Here is a 19,700-nt window from a genome sequence, read left to right as displayed (position 1 = left end):
GGCTTTTGGAATATACTGGGCTGAAGTAAGAAGAAAAGAAGAAATATATCTTTGGTGTAAATGCGTATGTCCGACAGTACCTGAAGGCAGCATCTTGGACCAGCGCTGCATTCTCATGACGTCAATTTTATCCGACGCGAATACAGATCGTGCTCAGAGCATCGGATCACATATCAAACACATACCTGCGGTAAGAGACGAGCTATTTAAAGATATTACGTGTAATAACATATTTTAATTGTGTTTTCAATATCGGCGGTTTAACCGAAGAATTCTTAGAAAATCGTGACATATAAATAGGACAACGTAGGTAGACGACGTATCTAGAGCCAGCGGCTAACTGTTAAGGTAACGTTAGCGGTGAATGGATAACCCGAACCTGTTAATATAAACCATGTCACCTGTAAAATTACATTTTTAAAAACGAATGATTTTTAAAATGATGTAAACCCCCAGGCATTAGTTTTACTCATGCCTTAAATCTTATCTCACGGCTGAATACGCCTATAGAAAGATACGTTTATGTTGTAAGACCTCCCCTCATCCGCATCCTTGTTTCAAGCTAGTTAACGGAAGCTAACAAGCTACACTACACACACCAGCAATGTCATACACTATTAATATCCAATCGCAAATGTGTTTTTTATCGCACCCCTGGTGTTTTAAACTACATGGTTGCTGTTAATTCTGATCGCAAAATATGTTTTCCAGCTCAAAATTGACCGTCACGCCAAACTCCATGAAATAAATCTGATATTTTTGTTTATTCTTGTAGGTAAAGACACACACGTCTTTAAAAATAACAGCTTTTGTTGTTTTCTAAGTCTCTAAAGTCTCCTGGTAAATTCGGCATATGATAATCACATATCCGTCATACATACATACATGAACAGAATGATCCAGGATCAGGGTTACTACCTGCCCAGGTGTACATTAGACATGAGTCATGTAGTAGCTCGTGACAACTGGAAACACTGACACACCTGTGCAAACAGCAGGCAATGGCAAGAAACCTTATCAATGTTATAATAATAATAAATACTGGATATAAACAACAAGATTATTCTTAAGCTTTTTATAAGTAAATATAATTTCTTAAGTATGATTACAAAGCAGAATTGGTCACAGTCTTCACATGCAAACATGTGCAGTCTGTGTAGTCTTTAGATTTTAATAAAAAAGAAATGATCATGTTGAATTTATCAACTTTTAAAGGTCGTCTAAATTTATAGGATTCTGGCAAGAAAAAGATGAATCCAGATACTTTTTGAAAGAAGTTTGGCTTACCTGGCATACAACACATTGCACCAAACACCTATGTCAGCTAAAGTGAAGGAGAATTGACACTCTACAAGACATTTATCCAGACTTAATGTAATTTCTGACACACCTCTGCCTCTTATTCTTCTCTGTGCTTGCAGAAAAGAAGTTTGAACATAGTGTTTTAACAGTCATTATTGTTTATTTTGAAGGAGGATGAACTTAAAACCTGGCTGGCTGCTGCTTTTGTCCATCTCTGCTGGCGTCTGGTCAGTGCCTATTGATCGCAATGGAGACAACCAGGAACCTAAAGAGGAAGTGCCAGAGGAAAACGGGGTAATGGCCTCAGTAGTCTCAGTCGTACACATTAGTTTGGATTCAGTTTGTTGTGAATAACCTGTCCTTTCTTGCAGGACACTGGCCTTTACTACGACAGGTATCTCAGAGAGGTGATTGAGGTTTTGGAGACAGACCCTCACTTTAGAGAAAAACTGCAAACAGCCAACACAGAGGACATCAAGGTCAGTACCTATTTTTTCTTGATTCTCACCCACAAAGCTTCCTCGTTAACCTTTTTTTACAGCAGGTAGCAAGAGAATCTGCCATTTGATTCTTTTCACCTGGATATCTTGTGTTCTTCATCAGAATGGTCGTCTCAGTAAAGAGCTGGACCTGGTCAGTCACCATGTGAGGACTCGCCTGGATGAGCTGAAGCGTCAGGAGGTTTCTCGCCTCAGGATGCTGCTCAAGGCTAAACTGGACAGCACCAACACACAGAGTGAGTGGACCCCTTTTCTGTAGACTACTGAGACAGACAGACAGAGAGAGTGTATGTACTGTACTTGTACTTACATACTGTAGATAGATTGTATTAGATTTAATTAAAGATCCCTGGTGGAGATTTAGATGGTTGCTGTAGCAGAGAGAGCAGTTTGTGTACTGTCCACTGCTATACATGTAGTAAGGTGTAATATAAAACGTTAAAAATGCCCAGAAACACAAGTGCCTTCAAGTCTTAATAAAAGATAATAAAGAGTCAATTTGACCTTAATTAAATGCTCAAATTATATTACATGAAATGGAGTGAAGCAATAATTTTGCAATTATAAAAACTTTAACCAGCAAATATTTGTATTTTTATTTAAAAGAATATTAATTTGAAAGATTGAGTCAGTCAATTTTATGTTTCATCAACTAATCAACACTTATATTACTTATGAATTGCCAATAACTGATGATTTCATCAATGTAAGCATAGATAGATAATCAGAATCTTAATGGACAGTTTGAAATGAAGACACCCGTACAGGTGAAAAAAAAAAACAACAAAAAACAATTCATATACATTCAAGCATGCAAATATGAAAATAGTGGATGTAGCCAGCATGACGTCACCAATTTGTTTGTTGATTCCAGTTCTGAAGTATCGTTGCCATCTTGTATTTTTGGAGCCAGAAGTGATCATATTTGGATAAGATGGTGGAGCAATGGGGGAGTGAGGAATGGATCTGACTCATGAGCCCTTTTTACGCAGAGATCTCGCAATACTGCCGCAGTGAAGCCTCTTCGTCGTTATGCCGCCTTTGTTTTTTTACACAGAACCAAACAACAAGCATCGTAATGCCACCCCAGAATGTGTTTGTAGACAGCATGCTGCCATTCAGGAAGCAAAAGAGGTCTGATGGGTATGACATATACCACAACAGCATCAGCCTTTAGAGTGACACACAACATGTGTCGGGTAGCTCTTTCTAAACAATGACAATGGCATAACATTGCTTTATAAATCTCCTGGTGATGGGTCGCATGCATAACATGTCATCAAAACATCACATCTGTCCTGTCCTGCTGGCTCAACTCTCTTTACACAGACGTCGATTCGGCTCTTTAAGCCATCCCTACGTCCTTGTCATGAGAGATGGAAACAGATAAACCTGACCAGCAGGGCTCTGGTGAAAGTCATAGGCCAGTCAGCTATGAAGTGGATAAAAACAATTATAGAAACACTGATGAAAAGAAAGAAACCCAATAACTTAGGAGATGAAGACTCTTCAAGCATACATGCAAAAGAGACATAGACACATACTGAAAACCACATGGAGAGGGTGCATCAGAATCTTCTGTCTCCTATGCAGCCTACCACATCAGGACCATGTACATAGAAGGAAAGATGACAGTCATCTTAGTTGAGGTAATTCAAGATCTCTGTCCTCGGCTTGTGTGAAACTAGATGGCTCCAGATGGGGAGAGAAGTTAGAAGGTGGTTGATCTCATCTCCTGCTTGGAGGGTTTGGAGCTCCCGGACCTCATAGTCTCCCCACTTTGCAGACATTTTTGGTTGCTGTGCTTTTTCTTTGAGTTAGCTGCTAACTGCTAGTAGCTGCTTTTCAAATCTCGCAGTGGTGGGTCACACGCATAACATGCCATCAAAACATCACACCTATCCCATCCTGCTGACTCACGCACTTTACACAGATGTTGATTTGGCTCTGTTACTACCTCCGCTGCCAGCTTAAAGGTGGAACAACTTTACCCCCCCATTTCGTGTGCATTTTATACAGAACAGTGAAGCGGATTAATGGTGCAACATTCCCGCCCTGGAAAGGTTGTGTAAAGCCTGTGACTTAAAGTGGCCATGCCCTAAATTTTGCAGAACTATAAGCTTTAATGAAATGTAATTGGTTGAGTTGTGTAAAAGTTGACCCTCAGTTGTCATGAATGATGAAATTAGCCACAGAGACCAAACTGTTTTTTGCACCAGGCTGTAGACATGTTTATTTTTGCTGTAAAGTTGGGCATTTTAACATTGGAGTCTGTGGGGACTGACTCATCATTACTTGTTAGATATACAGTACAGGCCAAAAGTTTGGACACACCTTCTCATTCAATGCGTTTTCTTTATTTTCATGACTATTTACATTGTAGATTCTCACTGAAGGCATCAAAACTATGAATGAACACATGTGGAGTTATGTACTTAACAAAAAAAGGTGAAATAACTGAAAACATGTTTTATATTCTAGTTTCTTCAAAATAGCCACCCTTTGCTCTGATTACTGCTTTGCACACTCTTGGCATTCTCTCCATGAGCTTCAAGAGGTAGTCACCTGAAATGGTTTTCCAACAGTCTTGAAGGAGTTCCCAAAGGTGTTTAGCACTTGTTGGCCCCTTTGCCTTCACTCTGCGGTCCAGCTCACCCCAAACCATCTCGATTGGGTTCAGGTCCGGTGACTGTGGAGGCCAGGTCATCTGCCGCAGCACTCCATCACTCTCCTTCTTGGTCAAATAGCCCTTACACAGCCTGGAGGTGTGTTTGGGGTCATTGTCCTGTTGAAAAATAAATGATCGTCCAACTAAACACAAACCGGATGGGATGGCATGTCGCTGCAGGATGCTGTGGTAGCCATGCTGGTTCAGTGTGCCTTCAATTTTGAATAAATCCCCAACAGTGTCACCAGCAAAACACCCCCACACCATCACACCTCCTCCTCCATGCTTCACAGTGGGAACCAGGCATGTGGAATCCATCCGTTCGCCTTTTCTGCGTCTCACAAAGACACGGCGGTTGGAACCAAAGATCTCAAATTTGGACTCATCAGACCAAAGCACAGATTTCCACTGGTCTAATGTCCATTCCTTGTGTTTCTTGGCCCAAACAAATCTCTTCTGCTTGTTGCCTCTCCTTAGCAGTGGTTTCCTAGCAGCTATTTGACCATGAAGGCCTGATTCGCGCAGTCTCCTCTTAACAGTTGTTCTAGAGATTGGTCTGCTGCTAGAACTCTGTGTGGCATTCATCTGGTCTCTGATCTGAGCTGCTGTTAACTTGCGATTTCTGAGGCTGGTGACTCGGATGAACTTATCCTCAGAAGCAGAGGTGACTCTTGGTCTTCCTTTCCTGGGTCGGTCCTCATGTGTGCCAGTTTCGTTGTAGCGCTTGATGGTTTTTGCGACTCCACTTGGGGACACATTTAAAGTTTTTGCAATTTTCCGGACTGACTGACCTTCATTTCTTAAAGTAATGATGGACACTCGTTTTTCTTTAGTTAGCTGATTGGTTCTTGCCATAATATGAATTTTAACAGTTGTCCAATAGGGCTGTCGGCTGTGTATTAACCTGACTTCTGCACAACACAACTGATGGTCCCAACCCCATTGATAAAGCAAGAAATTCCACTAATTAACCCTGATAAGGCACACCTGTGAAGTGGAAACCATTTCAGGTGACTACCTCTTGAAGCTCATGGAGAGAATGCCAAGAGTGTGCAAAGCAGTAATCAGAGCAAAGGGTGGCTATTTTGAAGAAACTAGAATATAAAACATGTTTTCAGTTATTTCACCTTTTTTTGTTAAGTACATAACTCCACATGTGTTCATTCATAGTTTTGATGCCTTCAGTGAGAATCTACAATGTAAATAGTCATGAAAATAAAGAAACCGCATTGAATGAGAAGGTGTGTCCAAACTTTTGGCCTGTACTGTACAGGTTAGAACTTGGAGGAATGTAGCCTCCATACAGAGATGCGTTCAGCGTATAAAGGACATAATGGGAGTCATGTGTCAAAAGTCCAGTGTCTGTTTGGTAATTGATGTGTCTGTCGTACAGGCCTGCAGATGGACCACGCCTCCCTGCTGAAGCAGTTTGAACATCTGGATCCCCACAATCAAAACACCTTTGAGGCCAAAGACCTCGAGCTGCTAATCTCCACGGTAAGATCCTCCAGAGATAATAAAAACTGGATTGTTTTTGACCCCAGAGACTGAAAAATCAGTCAGGGGTTTATATGTTTTGACAAAAGTTTTGATGGAATGTGGGAATGTGATGAATCCCCTCACAGTCCAGCAGAATCAAAGTGACACTGATAAGACTCGAGGGTGCTTCAATTACAGGTCAAAACAAGATGGCAGATCTGTCACTGATTGTTCCAGACACCTAAAATGTTTGCTTTGTATTAAATGTGGCCCCACTTTTTGATTTCATGACAACAGTCTCTGTCTGGCTCTTTGTCTCCAGGCCACCAAGGACTTGGAGAACTACGACGCTGAGAGACATGAGGAGTTCAAACGCTACGAGATGCTGAAGGAGCACGAGAGACGGGAGTACCTGAAGGGCCTGGACCAGGAGAAGAGGGAGAAAGAGGAGAAGAGAATGCAGGAGCTTAAGGAGAAACACCGCCAGCACCCCAAAGTCAATGCTCCGGTATGCACAAATGCACCCATGTTGTGTTTTGGTGGAAACAAGTGGAAGTGAAGCTTTCTTACATGTTTTATCTCTTTCTGCTGCACACGCAGGGTAGTGTTGCTCAGCTACGGGAAGTTTGGGAGGAGACAGATGGACTGGATCCTCAGGAGTTCAACCCCAAAACATTTTTTAAACTACATGGTGAGTGACAGCTCCTCTTTTAACCCGTCCTTTATAATGATATGAATGAATATGAATAAAGGTCTTCTCTGCCCTGTTTAGATACAAATGAAGATGGTGTTTTAGATGAGCAGGAATTGGAGGCTCTCTTCACTAAAGAGGTAAGGAAGCTATAATGCATCATGGCTTTATAATAAAGGTTTGGTTTTACTATGCAACCCCCTAAAATCCCATGACAGAAAATCAAAAATGGATGATCATCTATTTGAAAATACAGCTGTTTCATCTGCGCCCCTGCAGACTTTCTAAAAGTAAAAGTTTTGAACCTGACAGCAGTGATACGCACAGCAGCACGGTAACATCTGTTCACTTCCCTCCTCCAGCTGGAGAAGGTCTACGACCCGAAGAACGAGGAAGACGATATGATGGAGATGGAGGAAGAAAGGCTGAGGATGAGGGAGCACGTCATGAAGAATGTGAGTCTTAAGTATTCACTTTGATCTCTCTTTGCTCTTGTTTTCATCACATGCCATGAGTCACTCTCCACTGTTTTTCTCCCCTCCGCTTTGCTTTGACTGTTAATGTTTCTGTGTTAAAAGGTGGACACAAATAAAGATCGTCTCGTCAGCCTGGAGGAGTTCCTGAAATCCACAGAGAAGAAGGAGTTCAGTAATCCCAAAGAGTGGGAGGTAAAGAGCCCAGAGGTGGCCTGAAGGTCGGGGAAGTGGGCGGGCGATTGGAGGGTCTGTGGTTCAAATCCCAGGACAGGCTGGGGAAATGTGGGTGGTGAAGTTAAATGGTACTATATTCTTTCCCTCATCAACTCGCACATTTGGAGCTGCTTCTACAAGTGGCTGCTGGGAATAGAAAAAATGAAGTGTAACGTTGCATTTACTTGCACCGCACCGCTATAACGCTGTTGGGTTGGAGGGACGGTTTCAGTGCAGCAGAACCAGAGATATCGTCTTTGTTTTTCAGACATTCTTCTTCCTCTTCAAAACATGTTGCCTAAACTACCTACAATGCAAGTTGTCTGTTGAGTCAGAGATTCTAGTGTTATGCTAGTAGCGTCTGATGCAGCCTTGAGCTTCCAGCCTGCTACAGAGATGAGTAGCAGGCTAACTCAGCACACTGTACACACTGAGACCTGTTTATAGGTGTTTCAAATAAGTTGAGGTAAGGTTAAACTTGTGCTTGGTTAAATAAGGGTGTGTTTGCACATCTGAACTAGATTCTCAGCAGGTTTCTGTAAATATATCATTGTCAAAGCTATCCTCAGCTTCAGTGAAGAGTTTTAATGTAATGAAAATATCACAGGAGGGACAACCTGTTCTCATTTCCAGGGCATCAAATACGGATGCTTTGTCACGCCCCTCGGCGTCCCATAGCGACACACTGGGCACGCTCAGCTCAAACACATTGCAACAATTGGTTTATGTTGTGTTGTGGCTAGGTTTGCTTAGCAAAAAATGTCATGTTTTGGGTCAAAATAAGTACAAATGTAACGTAATATAATGTGACGTAAACGTGTCAAATGACTGAAGTCAGTGTACGACAGCTGTATGTCGACTGCGTTTTGTTACACTACATTGTTACAACACTGAGTTCAGGTTTCAGCCTGAACACAAAGTATTGTCCCCTGGATGGAAGTTAGGTTGTGTTTGACCCATACACCTCTCTTCCCTCCCGCCTACGTGGACTTTCTCGCTTTTTCTACTGTGTCAGTTGCTCTCAGAACTAGGTATTGCCGTGAATGGGTTTACACCGTAGTTATATGAAAGCCAGTGTGTCACATTAAGATGCAAAAGGGTGCCTTTGGCGTCGATATCACGTGCGGAGGGGCGTTACAAAGCGGCAGTATTTGATGCCCTGGGAATGAGAAAGAATGAGAGAAAAAAAAATCTGGAATGAACGCCATAATACAGATTTCTCTACCAGTAAAGGAGGGGTTATAATTACCTCGTCACATAAAGAGCATCCCAAGCATCAGCAAAATTCATTTGAATAGTAAGTAAAGTAGGTGAATGGAGACAAGAGAAGCAGGACCAACTGATGAGGTTACAGTTATGAGTCTGAAGACAGCTTAGCCTTTACAAACCCATAACATTTTCATAGTAGAGTGAATTCTTTGTGTTACATCCGTATCCTCTGCTGCAGACTCTGGAGGCCAAACCGGTGTACACAGAGGAAGAGCTGCAGCGATTTGAGGTTGAACTCCGAGATAAAGAGGAGGAGCTGAAGAGGAAGGCAGAGAATCTGCGTCAGCAGCAGGAGCTGCTGAAGGAGAGAGGCAAAGCCCTGGAGGCTCAGAGGAGAGAGTACCAGCAGGTAACTGTCCCGCCACGTCAATCACAGCCTCACGTCATCTGAGACTGGACTAGAGTGGATCCCCTGACACAATCATACAGGGGCAACCTTGAAATATATTCACTCAACAACCAGTTTTCAGCCTGTAATAAGAGTCAAGCATGTACAGATAATTCATTTTTTCTGTTTCAGGCAGTGTTAGAAATGTCCCAGAGACAGAAAGAGCAGCAGGCAGCAGACGGGCAGCCTCCTGCGGGTCCTAACGGAGAACTACAGTTTCAACCAGAGGCACAAAAAGTGGAAGATAAAGGTAAACAATCTGTGATGTGATATGTGTTTTTGTTGGTATGGATTTCTGTAGTGATTGTTTTTTATCGAGTGAATCTTTCTCTTCTCTCTCCTCACAGAGGCAAAAGACCCAGCTGAGCAGCAAGCCGAGGCCCCAAATAATCTGCCCGCAGAGCCTCCACAGAATCTGCCTTTACACACTTAACGCAGCACGTTCTGACAGCCTTAACACACACATGCGCACACACACTCACTCCGATTTGCACTGACACAGATATCCAGATGGGTTCCACAAAGTGAATTACGTGAACTGTATGTATAAATTCAGATGGACGTGGCTCGCTAATCATGACATATTGTACTGTGTGTTCATCTCTGTGGTCTACATTAGATTTAAAGATCTCAAAGCAACAGTATACATATTTTCAGAAATCTTCAGTTTCAGTGAAGTTTTCATTAATGCAGGGTCTAATGTGTGAAGTCATAAACATCATCAAATAAAGTCTTAATTTAAAGCCTCTAAACCAGACTTCTCTCTGATTTGATCTGAAGTTATTTGGGGGTCACTGGCCGGGACAAATTTCAACTGTGTACGTTCCACCTTCCTCTACAATAGAATAAGTATGAAACGTACTCTATGATAAATCCAGACAGAAGGAGATAAGTGGATGTGTGTGTCACCCCGTTAAGATGCGTTCTGTGCTCCCAGCCTCTTCCCCCTCCTCCTCCTCTGGGTCACTGTGTGCCTCTGCAGACACTGGGCCTGTTGTCCACTGTCATGGCTCCCCAGGGACCTGCTGATGCTTGTTGTTGTCCCGCTGAAGAGATGCTCCCCTGGCCGCCACTCAGGGCATTCCTATCAGCATTCCTCTAACCCGCTGACCTGTCGTGACCCCGCAGGGCCCCTCCCCTCCTGGTGTCCGCGCAGCTGCCCACTGTCAGTCACCACTGTCATATCTGCCAAATAAAGACGTCTTCAGGAAGCTGCCCGGATCATCAAGTCTTTGTTTATTACGACGTAATGCCTGGAGTTCAGACGCAGCAGGAACATTTATTTTGAAATGTCCAGTCTCATAGACAGAGAAGCACTACAGTTGTTCTTCCATGTAAACAGGTTTTGATATGTTCCAGCTAATATGAATACATAATATACACTTCTTTTTTTTTTTTTTTTTTTAGCACAAATGCACATGCAAACCAGGTAAAGCATTATACTTTTATTCTGTTGCTAATTCAGTTTTGTATTGGGGCATACTCCCATTTAAAAAATCCCAAGTCTCTCATGACATTCTTACAAAAGTATGAACTTGTTTTTATAAAACTGAGATGAAAAGTAGCTGTTAAAGCCATTTTTATGTGTTGAAATAACATAAGACCAATTTTTAAATGCTTAGGAAATGAATACTAAAAGAAATCATGAAAAGCTAAGCTAAACAAGTATATATTTAATTCTATACTTAAATAAAAGCATAAATAGACAAAGGGATTCATTATTCATGTTGGTGGGATTGTGTCTGTCTTTTATTAGCCACTTTCCTTCAAGCTGATTTCCTGTAAATTTTGCGTGAGGCTCTGCTCCCTGTGGGAACTCCAGCAGGTCGGTGTTGTGTGGTGTCTGCTGTTCTGCAGAGGGCGTCATCCACAACAGGAGCTCTGACATTTCATCCAGCTGTTTGTGACCAGAGGTGACACTGAAGCTGTCAACACACTGTCAGCGGCTCTGTTAAGACGCCATGGCAGGAGGGCATGATGCAGTGTGATCCTGTGAGTACTCTGTGCTCAGGAGTGTTATAAATGTAAATTACTGTACTCTCTTTTCTCTTCATATTTATGTTTTGTTTTTTTTGTTTTTTTTAAGAAAGATTAATTTCACTTTTGATATTAAGCATTTTACTGCAATGACACTTCAGTCTTCTTCTTCATAAGTAAAATGTAATGACAGAATCTGGACATTTAAAGTAGTATTATTCCATGACAGGTTATTAATGCTTGAAGTATTACAGTTAAAGAATAAAAGTTCTTCCTTATTCAGTGACAGTGGCCTCAGTGAGTTGTGCATCCCTCAGTGAGGAACAAATAAGCACTGTCATTCTATAAATGGCTCTTTTCTATGTTTTTACAGTCTCAGATGAGGTTGTCATTTGAGGTTGTGTTGTGTGAAGGTCTTTGCTGATAATGTTAAATATTTCTGAGGCAGTCAGTCGAGTCTGTGATTAAGAAAAAACTTCATTAGGTAATAGACTTAATTCAGAAAGAGGTGACATAGTGCCTTATTGTGCTTTTTATTTTTATGCTGCCTCACTGCAAAGAGAATTTCCTCTGACCTGAACCATCAATGATCAGTTTTTTGTTCATCTCTCCAAATTATGATTTTTTTTTCTTTCTCCAAATTTAATTTGGCTGCACTTTGAATCTCACTGGCCCCTCTACTGTACATCATCCTCACTGAAGAGGGCATTACGTCACCTCCACCACATCCCCTCCTCCCCCCTCTCTCTCCGTCACTACCTAAGTGCTAAAGACCCGCCTCCCCTGCGCTGTGACTGGCTGACAGACCGAGCCTTTCATGACTGGTGATGGTGACTGGTAAATTTTTACTGACAGAAGAAGCGGGTGATTTAATCATGAAGAAGGAATTGTCAACATTTTTATTCAATAGGTTTGAATAAATCATTTAACCCCAATAAGAACCCCCAAATGACTCACTTTATAATAAACTTTTAACAAAAGTCAAAGTCCTGGTCATTTTAAAGTTGTTTATCTCTGACTGTGACCTTTTGAATGTTCCTCGTACTCCTCAGTTTCACACAAAAACATTATAGTCCACGATAGTTTTTTAAAATGTAGACATTTGGCCTAAACTCTTATGGTACCAGTTCATTGCATTTCTCCTATTTGGCCACCAGAGGGCGCACTTGTTTAATTATTTCAGCAAGTTTCATGTACCACACAGTAAGGATAAATTAAGGAAATAATTCTAACTCTGATCGTGTGTTTTAGTTTTGTGTTTCAAGACAGAAAACTTTAAAAGGGTGCAATTAGAGATGAGTGTGAGGATGTGAGGAGTTTCTGTGGTGGCCGCCGGTGTGAGCATGTTTCTTTAAGACCCAGCATCTCACTGAGGAGGAGAGATGAGGGAAGATAAACGATGGGAGGTCGTCAAGGTGCACACAAACATCAAGAAGGAGGCCGGAAGCGCTATTATTTGTCTTCACAATAAAGTTTCAACCAAGTAGTGTTTTTGTTTTAGGTTATTTTTAGAAGGGATATATTTTATCTTTCAACAGAGTGACACTACATTACTCAGTTTCAACAAAAGATAGATGTCCACAATGAGTCAATACCGATCATTACACCTGTCCTCGGTTCCTGTTAGCCCGCCTGTCCTGTAAATCAGTGTTTTCCAGCTTTCTCTGGCTTGTGATCCTTTAGAGCAAAGTGGTGTCTACTCAGAATCAGGTGCATTATGTTTAGTTGTAAGCAGCTCAATCAAAGACTGATGTTTCCTCCTCAGACGGTTTAATTTGAAAAGTTTTAAGACATCTGAAGAGATACAACTATCAAGTTTCCCTCAATAAAAAAAACAGGGATGAGAGACACATGAAATTGAAATATCTAATAAAACCAGCCCTGAATCATACTAACACTAATAATAAAACTACTTATACTACAACCAATACTATACTATATAAGATATATATCATATATATATTAGATATTATTATATACACTAAAATGTATATAAAATATCTAATATATGGTGGTTCCCAACCATCTTCCATAAGAGACCCCTTTTCTGTCATTGAGTAAACTGATGATCCCTGACTACGTGACATATTTAATGGATATTTCATATTATATTCAACATATAACAATAACAGTACAGAACATCTGATAAACTGCACTGTTGACTCAAATAGTGAATGCAATAGCTTCAGGAAGTTTCTGTACAAGAATCAATTTGGGTCAAATTTGGGCAAATTATTATTTGTGAATATTCATCAAAGATGAGTTCTTTTTTGGGACAAATTCAGTGTATTCTTCTCCCTGAGGGCAATGCCCTGTTAGTTATTTGGTTGTTTCAAGTGTGTACCTTTTTAATGCAGGGCAAAGCTGTTAAGCATAGAGTGAAGTCTCTGTGCCCAAGTTTATATCTTGAATAATAATTCAAACTTTTAAAATAATAGTTTAAAGTAGTTTTCTTCACAGAAATGAATAAAATGCTGAGATATAAGCCTGTATAGTTATTTTTTTTTAATTTATTTTTTTATTTTTTTTTTTTGCAGCATTTTTAGCATTTTTTTTATTATTAAGTTTTCTTATACCCCTTTAATTCAAGAAGGCCTCCCAACCCTTTGGTGATCCCTGATGGGGCCGCAACCCCAGGCTGGGAACCAGTGAGCTAAATGATAATTAAAATGAGAGCAAGAAATGAGATAAGAGGAAAGAAAAGCAATTTTAAAAAATCACTGATAAAAAATGTTAAATAAGCAATTAAAATACTCAAGTAGCGAACTGTAGGTTCGATGTGGTCATTTTTAACCATATTTGGATTCGCTGTGTTTTCTTACATCCAAATCTTTGTGGCACTTCGGTCAGACAATCGATGTACTGGATCTGACCAGCTGTTTGCATGCATTTGCAGACTTGCATCTTTTATTGTGAAAGTCCTGACCGGATGTTGCCCGTGTTTCCTGCGTGCAGCTTGACGCAGCGGCTGAGCAGCACCGTCGCTCCCACAGCAGAGAGAGTGAGGGAGGGGATGGGGCAGGCTGGTAACCGGGCTGTAACGGGGATAAGCTGCAGCCTCCGTGTCTCAGGTGCTCCGATGGAGTGAACCGGCCAGCGATGCGCCTTTACTTCCTTTCTCTGTCCATCATGGAGAGGGTAAGACACACTGACCGTCCGGCGGCGGCTGGAAGCCACCGTGATGCTCGGTACACAGATCTAGGCGTGCGTTAGACCGTCCAGCTGTTTTTATGGGTGGGGGTGGTGTGGGGAGGAGGAGGAGGAGGGGAGGCAGTGGGGTGTTGATGGGAAATAGACGCCTTGCAGTCGGAATAAAGCCAAAGCGGCGCACCGTGTTCCGACATCTGGCTCCATTATATCCCTAAAAATAATCCAATTGCGTGATATCTTGTGATTGAATGTGTTAATTAGGCCTACATCATTTCCAGCGTGATTGGCACCTCCTACCATGATGTGATAGCGGTGTGAGGCTACACTGCTCAGCCCTACATGCATAGAAATAGGCTGTTTATTACATATTTAGACCATTTATTTTGTTAGACAGCAATCCATCTCCCGTCCTGACACCCTGAAGATAATAAGCCTCCTGATTCCCCTACAATATTTTTTACAGATGGGTTCCGGAGCCGTAGAGAGAAGCCCATTTCCTCCTGGATACAGCCCGTAATTACAATTCATGATGACACCCTTTTTTCTCTCCTCACACATGAATGTATGAAACAGCGCCGCATCTTTCTGCTACCTACAGGCCTGATAATTGTTCTGTGTTTGCCTGACGGCGTTTTTGTAGGCTGCTGAGGTAAAGCCACCTTTCACGACTCATTTCCGTACATCATGCGCATTCATTTTCACCATCATGATGACTATGGACGCTCGGATACATAAAGCCGAGACATGCACTGATGGATGAATTACTCCAGACGTTGGGTATCGCGATGGCAGTCAGTGGAAGAGAGAGCTGTGCTGCAACAGCAATGGTTTTTCTGTCTTTGAGGTTTGGAGGAACGCCTGGGAGAGGTGCATGTAGTGTGTGTATGTGTGTGTGTGTGTGTTAGGGTGGCTCACGTGTGATGGTATGAGGGATCACAACCTGGTGGGCAGCACAGGCTTTATTACAACATCCTGTGCTCCACATCATTTTGTTCCGTCACATTATTCACACTAAAATGTCCTCTCCCTTTCTTCTTCTTCTCTCCAGGTTCGTCTCTCATCTCAGTGAAGCCTGGGCCAGGGGTCAGAGGTCATCCACCAAACCTGCACTTCTCCCTCTTACCCCTGCACCCCCACCCCACCCTGTCCCTCCACCAGCCCCTGTCACCCCACACTGTTTCCCCAGAACACTGGAACTTATCTGACCTCCTCTTCCCCACACTTTTCTCTCCCTCACACACTCACACACTCACACTTACAGAGCTCGTCTCCCCCCCAGCACTTGTCTCTTGCCTGCCACCCAATCAGCTTGAGAGGAACGACCCCCCCTAACCGACGAAGTCACTGTTGGCCAGTTAATGACGAGTCAGTGGTCCACCAGGCAAGTGTCCTAGACAGCTTCTCAGACAACACCTCTCACACCCAGGCCTCAAGATGATGTGCGAGGTGATGCCCACCATCTCGGAGGACGGGCGCGGCGGCGGAGGAGGCGGCTCGTCTTCCCCGGCGGGGGGCGGAGGAGGGATGGGCGGAGGGATGGGAGGCATGGGGGGCTACGGCGGCAGGGATCCCCGCAGTGGTGGTGGTGGTGGTGGCAGCGGCGGTGGCAGCGACGAAGGGGGCAGCACTGGCAACCTGGAGTCGCTGATGGTGAACATGCTGACGGAGAGGGAGAGGCTGTTGGAGAGCCTGAGGGAGACCCAGGACAGCCTGGGGACAGCACACCTACGCCTGAGGGAGCTGGGCCACGAGAAGGAGTCACTCCAGAGGCAGTTGTCCATCGCCCTGCCACAGGTACGATGACTTAGGGGGTCAAGAGGAGGTGGGAGCAACTGATACACCTAGTTTTAATATCACATAATGCTGTTTCAGTACTGCGCCATAGCACACACTACCAGGCACAGTCCAAGGGGCCCATATGTCAGGGGCCTCCTGGCCTTTACTTCAAATACCAATCAGGAAGAGACTCAAAATGACCACAAAGAGACATAAAACAACAACAAAAAAGACATAAAATAACCTCAAAGAGACACAAAATAATCACAAAGTGTGTGTGTCTTGCTCCAGTGTAGGAGAGGTGGTGGGGCCCTTTGCATATCTGTGCCCAGGGGCCAATTGTCTCATTATCTGCCCATGTCTATAAGAGGGTATCGTTATTTTTATAGCTATGATTATACCTACATTGTAATAGGCCATATTTGTGTTTTGCCTTGTCAAGGTCAGACTGAAAGTGTGAATGAAGGAAGGTCTCATCAAAAAATGATCTGTGCAACTGGCTTGAAAGGACAAGATCAGTCATATCTCTAATGGCATTGCATTATGTAAGGTAAAGACAAGTGCATGCACAGCCCAGATTTGAGATTTTATTTTGCGTAAACAGTTCACCCCAAAATGAAGACCCATTTGTATCAGAGTGTAATGTAAGGTGGATTCAAAAGTACATCATTTACGCCATTATCTCTCACGTAGTTATTCACAGTGCTGTGGACAGACACATGCACATCCTGCAGTAGCATGCGAGGATACACTGCACTGCACGCATGACTGAAGCATGATCACTGAGGAGAACATAGGAGATGATGCCTGGACCTGTATTTCAACAATCTATTCACTAAACTAAACAGTGTTAAGAGGCTGTTTTAAAAAACGCTCTGTGTTTTATGCTTTCATTAGAGCAGGAAAAAAGACTGTTAGCTACGAGCTTAAGCTTTAATAGTTTGGGTGAAGGTTGAGATTGAACAGATGGAAGTATTGGTAAGAATCTGCTGTTTGTTTTTTGGTTCTCCATGCTGGCACGTGGGTGTGTGGTTGTGGTGAACTGTTCCTTTAATGCTCCTAGTACTCTCAGCTACTAGATTCAGATATCGTTGGGGATGTGCATGAGTCTGTTTTGAAAACAGGGAGAAACAGGCAGCTCAAAAACTTAACCCTTAAAAATTCTAAATGAAGATCTAATAAACATATGCAGAATATAACACCAGAATGCAGGATTAACTTCAACGTTCATCCTTGCAGGCAGCAGTGTTGGAAAAGTACTAAAATCATTTTCTTAATGTATAAAAAAAGCATCAAAAGTAGAAATCCTACATTCAAAATCTGACATCAGCCTAAGTAAACACGTATTATCGGTCGGATCTTGTACTGTATCAAAAGTACTCCTAGTGAAAATGGTTCCTTTCACAGTGTTGAATTATTGATGCGTTAACCTGTTAGCAGGGTTTTAATGTTGTAGCCGGTCCAGGTGGCGCTGAGTCTGACTCCTTTATTGTTCTGCTGGGGAGTTTAAAGTACAGCAACACAGATGGAAACCATCGTATCTCCAACATCAACATCATCTTTCTTTTCTCCCATTAAAACCCTTTAGACGATGCCACAAATGTGAAGCTAAGATAAGGCTGCATTGTAAAGTCTTCAGGGTAAAACATGGCTGCGATATTATAACAGTGGATACTTAATGAGCTCAGTGCATGGGGAATAACAGATTTAAAGAAATACAACCAATACCTTAAAATTGTACTTGACTGTAGTAAAATTCTTAACTTAAAGGAGTATTTGATTGCTGGAAAGATGTTTTTATTTTCTCAAAACTGGGTTGTCTGTGCAGTAGAAAGATGAAGATACTGTGGTACTCGCTTTCACGCAAGAGGTAAAAGACCTACAACTCCCAGAATGCCTTGCGCCGCACCGGGCCAAAAAAAAGGTCCTGCTGGTGCAGGTTGCTCGTCGGAAAAACAATATGGCGGTCAGTAGGTAATAATTGATCTCGAATAACAGCTAAACCGTAAACTAAAAATATGTTTTAGTTTTTAGTTTATAGTTTGGTCTGTGTTTTAGAGTGAGAGGTAGCTTTCTCTCTCGATCCACTTCTATACTCTTTGTGTCATGGTCGTGGGCATTCAAATACGAGGAAGTACAATCTGTAGTTTGAACGACAGACCTAGAGCCAGCGAACATCATCATCCGGCGGATTTTTACTGTCTAATGAGCAGGAAGATCTGGGCACTGACAAGGAGGGAATTTTAACAGTTCATCGACACGTACTGCCCACATTATTATGACACAGAGCTGGTTGAAAATCAGCAAAGTATACCTTTAATGATGCTGGATTATCATTCAGCAATCATGACTAGTTGCAAGTAGTTGTCGGTTTCTACTGTAATATACAGTGAAACTATATCACCTTTAACATTTACAAACAGCAGTAAACAAAGGCAGTAGAGGTTAATGACAGAAACACACCCTTGTCTTAATATCAACAAGAGAAACTGAAACTAAACCTCATGTTGCCAGCTTGTTAACATGGCAGCTCAGATAGTGTCACTTAAGTGAGACAGAGTAAAATACCACTAGAACGAAGCATACAAACCTGTAATGCACTTGACAGGCAAATTTATCACACAACGATGTAGGCTTTCTAACACCAGCCTACAATGATGCTCTTTGATAACTGGTAAGAGCTGCTGGGTTGCACAGTGGTTAATGCACTTCCTTTGTGCCGTATATAGAGCCTTCATTTTCCCATGAGATCGTACCCAGTGGCAGACAGAACTGCACGGTGAAAGCCAGGCTTATAGGGAACCAATCTAAATGACAGTTGTGTCACTGTATAGCTGTTACATTGTGCAATCAACACTTACTTTATAATGATAAGTTAAAGCAAAAAATTGTATTTCCACTTAAACAAAAGCTAAGTGTAGCCCCGCCTTGTGCCCCTTTGTATCACTGTTACATTCAAGTCACATTGCTCATCACCTGATTTTTCCAAAAGTATAAAGCCTGTGATCTTTGACACACCCAGAACAATCTGTATGAACAATTTTTGCACCAAAAAAACCCCCACTAACATTAAATTGTGACTGTATGTGCCAGGCAGGTAGCTGGAAATGACATATACCCTTGCTTTTTTTGTAGAAGACAAGCAAAATACTGTGTTATTTTGTGTGAAAAAATAAAAATTATTGGAAAGTTACATCAATACATTGCTATAACAGATAATAGAACTTTAAATTTTGGTTAAAGATGTGTATTTCATCTGATTGCAATAGGAAATACAGTCACTGTATTCAGAAACAAGCTGAAACTCTTTGTTATTGTGCTGCTATTTTTCAGTCTTTGAGGATTCTAGAAATACTTCCAGAGCAGCAGCTAGTGTTGGTGACCTGCCTTCTAGGTTTTCTAAAATTGTTAGGCATTTTTTTTTTTCTAAAATTGTTTACCTGTGTGATGGTAATACACAAGAAGCACAAGGTGGGGCTGAGCTACAACCTGGAGACGATGGCAAAATGTTGCATTTGCCCCTGCAGTCCAGGAGCCAATTATTATATTATCCCACATCCCAGTGCCCGAGAGCTAATCATTTTGTAATTCCACTCAACATACAAGGGCTCCGTCTCTATTTTCAGGCGGGAGTCATTGTTGGATGCCTCGGGCGCCGATGATGCCTCCCTCATTGTTAGTGCACTATTTTTCTCTGTCGCTACGCCTGGAAAAAAAAAAATCAAAATGAAATAACAGATGTAGCAGCGCCGCACATTCTAACACACAGTGACTGGACATTAAAAGCAATATTACCTCACTGAGAGGAGAT

At 42.1% G+C, this 19,700-nt stretch overlaps 2 protein-coding genes across 5 annotated transcripts in view; both read left to right on the top strand.

The window, feature by feature from the left end:
* The first annotated feature begins 106 nt into the window (after positions 1-106).
* Positions 107-9,738, top strand: nucb1 (nucleobindin 1). The gene is made up of 13 exons (XM_049562304.1): positions 107-190; positions 1,473-1,596; positions 1,674-1,781; positions 1,906-2,038; positions 5,864-5,967; positions 6,272-6,457; positions 6,550-6,640; positions 6,722-6,780; positions 7,003-7,095; positions 7,219-7,308; positions 8,777-8,947; positions 9,119-9,236; positions 9,334-9,738. The coding sequence occupies exons 2-13, from the start codon at positions 1,477-1,479 to the stop codon at positions 9,417-9,419; spliced, it is 1,359 nt and encodes a 452-aa protein (XP_049418261.1). The 5' UTR covers positions 107-190; positions 1,473-1,476; the 3' UTR covers positions 9,420-9,738.
* A 4,224-nt stretch (positions 9,739-13,962) lies between these two features.
* Positions 13,963-19,700, top strand: part of ppfia3 (PTPRF interacting protein alpha 3) — a 36,411-nt gene continuing 30,673 nt past the window's right edge. For all 4 annotated transcript variants that reach the window (XM_049561990.1, XM_049561989.1, XM_049561988.1 and 1 more), the window contains exons 1-2: positions 13,963-14,101; positions 15,162-15,907. In XM_049561990.1, coding sequence (XP_049417947.1) covers positions 15,548-15,907 — 360 coding nt within the window. In that variant the 5' untranslated portion in view covers positions 13,963-14,101; positions 15,162-15,547. The remainder of the gene's footprint in view (positions 14,102-15,161; positions 15,908-19,700) is intronic.

Source organism: Epinephelus fuscoguttatus, linkage group LG19 (genome assembly GCF_011397635.1).
Source record: "Epinephelus fuscoguttatus linkage group LG19, E.fuscoguttatus.final_Chr_v1".
In the NCBI taxonomy this organism is placed as follows: Eukaryota; Metazoa; Chordata; class Actinopteri; order Perciformes; family Serranidae; genus Epinephelus; species Epinephelus fuscoguttatus.
The sequence above is the reverse complement of the archived record's forward strand: the minus strand, read 5'-3'. Positions and strand labels throughout refer to the sequence as shown.

Bases quoted from the DNA above. Each gene is read 5' to 3' on its own strand.
- nucb1 (XM_049562304.1), top strand. From the start codon at position 1,477: ATGAACTTAAAACCTGGCTGGCTGCTGCTTTTGTCCATCTCTGCTGGC. The intron at 1,597-1,673 runs GTAATGGCCTCA...CCTTTCTTGCAG, and splicing joins AAGTGCCAGAGGAAAACGGG to GACACTGGCCTTTACTACGA. The intron at 2,039-5,863 runs GTGAGTGGACCC...TCTGTCGTACAG, and splicing joins GGACAGCACCAACACACAGA to GCCTGCAGATGGACCACGCC.